The sequence below is a fragment of the Myxine glutinosa genome, chromosome 13 (genome assembly GCF_964187855.1).
Source record: "Myxine glutinosa chromosome 13, kmMyxGlut1.1, whole genome shotgun sequence".
Lineage (NCBI taxonomy): Eukaryota > Metazoa > Chordata > Myxini > Myxiniformes > Myxinidae > Myxine > Myxine glutinosa.
In genome coordinates, this window is record NC_136273.1 from 91,261,563 (window position 1) to 91,267,562 (window position 6,000).

Genomic DNA, 6,000 nt, shown 5'->3' on the forward strand with positions numbered 1-6,000 from the left:
CTGTTCATATCGGTAAATATTATTCCATCGTGTTTCAAATCGTGATCGATACACTATGATCATGATCATGATGATCGTGAATCGTGATCGATAATAGTTTTCACAATCGCTATGCGTATGTACTCCCGATACGTGTACCAATTCCCGATACGTGTAACTGTACCAAATCAACAGTTAAAAGGATTTTGAGCCGATAGCTGTTACGGCCTTGGCAAGATCGATGGAGACAGCGATCTGTTAGCATATTCACCGCCCAAATAGCGATGTGGAATTCTCTCATGTAGAAATTAAACGTTACGGCTGTTACGGCCTTGGCAAGATCGATGGAGACAGCATTTATTATACTTTTAATGAAGGACACTGTCTCAAGCCCCAGTTCCCATCACGGATGGGGCTCAGCGGTTTACCCGAGCCTGACGGCGAAGGGCAAGGTATATGCTGGCCCGTCCAGTGTAGCGCGTGTGCGGCCCCGGACATCGAAGGGCATTAAACGTTCATTAAACATTAAACGGTCATTAAAGGATTATGAAACGAAAAACATTACGAAATTACGTTCACACCGTCACGTCAAACACGACCGTGAAAACATACATCGTCACAATGAGAACATCGTCACAATGAACGTTATGCGAACACGAATGTTATGCGGGAGTCCAAACCTGAGAATGCTGGAGACCAAAGCTGAAATTGGGAAAACTAAATAGCCTATTTTACTCCCAGGCGTCCCAGGATTACCCACCCAAAATATCTTTGCGATCGGTTCAGCAGTTTTTACTGTACCGTCGAACGGACGGACGGACATTTGGTGAATTTATAGTAAGATGAACAAATACATATTCTTAAAATATTATTTTATCTTGTCTCCTACTTTGCAGGGCTGGAGGGTTCTCGCACCGATGTCATCATAGGCTTGGTGGTGAGGCAGCGAGGGCGCCGGCGTGGTGATGTCATTCATGAAATGCCTTCGCTGTATGAGAAGGAGCGAGGAGGATCATCTGGTGAAGGTTATCGAAGACGAACATTAAATGTAGATGAAGAAAGCGAAGAGGTACATCGTTCAAGGACTGCGCACAGACAGACGGTGGAAGAAGATGATGAAGTGGCGGAGCCGGCTCTTCCTGCCGTTTCTCTATACTCAAAGTCTGATGATGGGCTGCTTGGGTCACTGCCATGGCTTGTGCACAAGAATAGCTCAGTAGACCCCATTGTGCAACAGTTTTCAACCATTGAGGAAGAGATTGATGAAGGAGAAGACATGGATTTGGTTGATGAAAATGAGGATAATGAGGAGATGGTGGTTGCTCCGCAGCCAAAACAAGATGATGGAGACGAAGCGTATGATCCAGAGGATGAGACTATGTTTAAGACGATTGCGGCTGCCACTGGAGGGCCCCAGTACCCGTCACCACAGTCATTAGGAGCCGGTGGGCAATCGGGTGCACAAGGGGATGAGCTTTCAAGTGGCAGCTCCTTGCAGGACCAACAGCAGCTGCTGGAATGCCTTAATCGACAGATTGAGGAACAACGCAAACAGCTTGAAGAACAAGAGGCAGACCTGCAGCATTCTTGGGTGTCTCAAGATGCCTCTCCAAATGCAGTCCAAGATTCTCAATCTCACATCTACTACAACCGTGACCCACGACAGACTGGCTCCAGCATGGCAACTGCACCACCCTCTATTGTTGAGACCCTGGATCCATCGACAATACAACAATATGATGGTTATCCACCTGTTTTTCCTCCACCTGTTTTTCCTCCACCTGCTTTTCCTCCACCTGTTTTTCCTCCACCTGTCTCAAGTTCACTTCCGCTGAACTCTCCCACAATGAAGCCGGTGGCGTTTGTACATCCTGCACCCTCACCTCCGATCAGTGTACCCATGTATGCCCCTGGTATGGCCTCTTCTGGACCGGACACAACACGGCACGACAAGTCAACTCGCAGCTATGCACCCTGGCATGAAAGGGAACAGGGCCAAGAATGGGAGCGGTCGCACGAAAGAATGAGGGATCATGAGTGGGTGCGGGATCGTGAGCGCTACAGACAGCGAGAGCCAGAGAGGTCTAGGTCCGGGCAGGGTGACCACCATTGGCAGGCAGACCAGTCGAGGGGATGGAGAAGGGATGGGAACTGTGAACGTGATTGGAGACCACAGCATTATGAATGGAGACAGGGTCACCGTGATCACAGGGACAGGGATGTGGAGAGGCATTGGGTCCACAGACGGGATGGGACTGGACACAGAAGCTCGGACAGGAGGTGGGAGGATGAAAGGTCACGGTACTAAAATGCATTGGCCCTGCATTTCTGTGCCAAGGTAGTGAAGCTTGATAACCTACCTTTTTTTTTTTTTAACCAAAGGTGTTCTTTTGTATCAACATCTTAACCAGTGTATTTCCCATGGCTGATTGGTTCCACCTCTAAAACATTGTTCTGGAAGTACTCAATGATGCAGACTCTTTTTAGATGAAGGTACCCTCCTTTTCTGCAACGAGCCGCACTCAATATTTGACACTGCCATTTGCGGTAAGTGCGCTCTTTGAGAGTGTGATTCGTGCTTGTGGTTGCGGTATTCCTGTGACCAGTTAAATTTCAGAGCCGCATTCCACTAGACAGTTTGATGTCCTCTTTCTGAACTTTGCAGTTTGCAAACTGGGTGAAAGAAACAGCTCCCAGATTATTTTTGGAAATTGTTGTATATGTATGTATTTCTGTACAATGAATGCTATTATTTTACATTTTTGTGTTCTTGACCCAAGCCAAATTTATTTTCTTGGGTCGCACCAGTTGTTAATTTTTTTTTCCACAACGCTTCTGAAGCAATTTAGTTGTTCCATAAAACCATCAAATGCAGACGTCGGTGACAGAAAACCATCTCTTCAAAAAGTTTGCTGATGCTGGTGATTTGATGCGGTATTTTCTTTTGTTTCCATCCTTTTGTGATTCATTTTGGTGATATTGTTTTTTTCCCCTCATTTAGCCGTATGAAGTTACACGGAGACAGTTCACGCGTGAATGCTCTGCGGCAACTACATACAGCAAGTTAACGTTCAACATCTCATGTACATGTTCCAACCACCTTGAAACTGTTGTTAATTTTTTTGAGTTCATTGCTGTATTCTTCCTAAAATAAAGCTTCATTTAAAGAGCTGGCTTTACAACAAACAGTTTTCACATTCATTGTTGTTTTTCCATTTCCGATAAAGGGAGGGGAGGTCTCATGGAAGAGTTGAGTTTTATTTACAAAGGGCTTTTTGAAAGTAGGGAGTCATTTTGGTGGAGAGACAGTGGCTTTGATGGGAGCAGAGGGAGAAGGCAGAAGTGCAGGTGTTGGTGATGTTGCAGTCGGGAGCTCGAGGTGACAGGAATGCAGTGTTCCCGATGAGAGCGAATGGATGTAGATACAGTTAATGGAGGAACATGTGGAAGGTTCTGGTTCTTTGTGGAAAGTGGGGAATCCGAGGGTATGAAGGCGAGATTGCATGCGTGAGAGGCAGTGTAGTGTCTTGCATGTGGTACATGTTTGTGGGTCTCGGTGCGCGTTTCTGTTTATTCTGTCGCTGATGACTCGCAAATAAGTGATGAAACTGGTCCAGCGACTGATGGGGGGCATGTGAAACATTGGGATTGTCATGTATGTGCTACTTGTAAATGCTTGCAGCTGTAGAGGAACCCAGGCAGAGTTTAAAACAGTGAAGGCTAAACTTGTGTAGCTTTTTCTGGTTGCTTTCAGCAGCTTTCTTTGATTTTTTTTTTTAATATATATATACCAAGTTGAGGCTCGTGTAAGAGCTAATGCAAAATATACAACTGGAACGGCACTCGGTAAAGCGCATACCTCCGCCAGGCTGAACAGTTTGTTTTGTATCCCAATGATAGGCCAAATCTGAATTCGGACCCGAACCAAAATCTAATCGGCTTGTTCTTGTCACCTAACCATCTCGTGCACAACTTTTTGAGATATACATCCGGTTTGACATACATCCAGACATGATGGAAGCACTGGAGACATTTGTCTGCAAGTTATATGGACAGCACAATATCACTACTGTGAATGAGGCCAGGTACAACATGTTTCGTCTTGCTAGAACGTCTGAGATCACAATGCCTCCCAACCAAGATGCCCTGAGACAGCACATCAAGAGAGCCAATTACCAAGCTGGTAAGTTAATTGGTTGTTTCTTTGAATATTGAACGTCACCTGTAATTTATGTTTGGACAGGAGTACTAGTATATGGTGCAGCATGTGTTAATGAAGATGATTATTTGGAAAGTTTATTGAATTGAAAACAAAATATTGAATGTCAGAACAATGCTTTGTAAATGTTCAAAATTAACAGGTCTATTTGAAAGAGTAATTGAAGTAACTATCTGTACAGTTGAGTGGTTAAGATAACATGACATGTAGATGATCCAGAGATTTTTTTGCTCCACACTTAGTCAGAGCAGGATGTTTTGGATTTCGCATGTTTCTCTACACAGAATTTCCCAATAATATGATTGTTCTGTTATTAGTGTTAATGATATACCTCTGATGTTGTTTTGGAAATATGTATATCTCCATTCTTAATGTTATTGATCACTTCAATATTTCAGGAATTTACAAGAGGAGCCTGCAGCCCATCCCTGATGGCTATGGATGGATGATGGAAGAGGAACTTGCCATAGACTGGATGACACTTCCACCTGCACCAGACAGCGTGATGGAGCTTGCTAACTGCACTGGAAGCTGCAAGAAGACACGATGCAGCAACGAAACTACATGCACTTGCCTACAGAATAACATTCCGTGCACAGATTTGTGCAAGTGCGGCAGGAACGACTGCTCAAACATAACTGGCCATGTTGACTTTGATGATAAGAATGATGATAAAGACTCCAGATCTGAAGATGAGGAAGACTCTGATGCTGAAGAGGATGAAATAACTGCACTATTTGTATGATGTTTTGGACAAGTTTCAACATGACCAAGCCGAAGAGACAAATTGTGGCTATAGTTCAGCCCATCTCGAGTTTATCATGACGTCAATGCGCACTGGTTCGCTTGTACGCCGCGTAATTGTCTTTGATGGGTTAAAATATCACCCCTTACACACTTATTGGACCTATTAACAGTTTCAAAATAGCATTGGTAAACCACCATGGATCGTAGTAGCAACACCAATCACAAATATTGTACAAAAATTTTAAATTATGCAGGTTTTAAGGCCCAAAAACATGACTTTCTGATAAATGCATCAACAGCATGTTATTTTACCAAGTCGTTAAAACAACATTTTTACTACTTTTGGGGGTCTGAATTAATAAATACTAGGGCATGCCCGTACTATATATAAGCTAGGACGTGCCCGTACGTGGGTGCCCGTTCCTTGCCAAAAAAAAAAAAAAAAAAAAATTTGTGTAGGGGTGTGTGTGTGTAAACATCCTAGGGCGTGCCCGTACGTGGGTGCAAAAAAACATGCGTGCAAACAACAACAACAAAAAAAAACTTTGAAACCACGTGGCAGTAACGACCACAGAACCCCCCTCCCTCTATTTACATGAATGGTTTGGTCCATTCGCAACGACCACAGAACCCCCCCCTCTATTTACATGAATGGTTTGGTCCATTCGCAAAGCCAAAGCGAACGACCACAGAACCCCCCCCCCTCTATTTACATGAATGGTTTGGTCCATTCGCAAAGCCAAAGCGAACGACCACAGAACACCCCCCCCCCCCCCCCCCCCCTCTATTTACATGAATGGTTTGGTCCATTCGCAAAGCCAAAGCGAACGGCGAACGGCTAAATCGCCATAGCTCGGTAAGTACTTGTCCGATTAATTTAAAACCTTGAAAAGGCACATCCTCGGGTCCCCAGCAATATACCTGGCAAGTTTCAAGTATATCGGACCGGTAGTTGTCGAGAAACAGCGGTCACAGACAAACAAACGTACAAACGTACAAACGTACAAACAAACACACAGAGATTACTGGAATTATAGATAGATTGCTGCCAAGAC

The 6,000-nt window shown here is 44.4% G+C and overlaps 2 protein-coding genes across 3 annotated transcripts in view; both read left to right on the forward strand.

Annotated features, from left to right (window-relative positions):
• The window catches only part of LOC137439119 (PHD finger protein 3), a 156,614-nt gene extending 153,466 nt beyond the window's left edge, over positions 1-3,148 (forward strand). For both annotated transcript variants that reach the window (XM_068134831.2, XM_068134832.2), the window contains one exon: positions 876-3,148. In XM_068134831.2, the coding sequence (XP_067990932.2) occupies positions 876-2,287 (1,412 nt within the window). In that variant the 3' untranslated portion in view covers positions 2,288-3,148. The remainder of the gene's footprint in view (positions 1-875) is intronic.
• An 11-nt stretch (positions 3,149-3,159) lies between these two features.
• LOC144888720 (uncharacterized) lies at positions 3,160-5,310 on the forward strand. The gene is made up of 2 exons (XM_078767772.1): positions 3,160-4,162; positions 4,597-5,310. Exons 1-2 carry the CDS (start codon positions 3,991-3,993, stop codon positions 4,941-4,943), a joined length of 519 nt encoding a protein of 172 aa, XP_078623898.1. The 5' UTR covers positions 3,160-3,990; the 3' UTR covers positions 4,944-5,310.
• Positions 5,311-6,000: the final 690 nt, after the last annotated feature.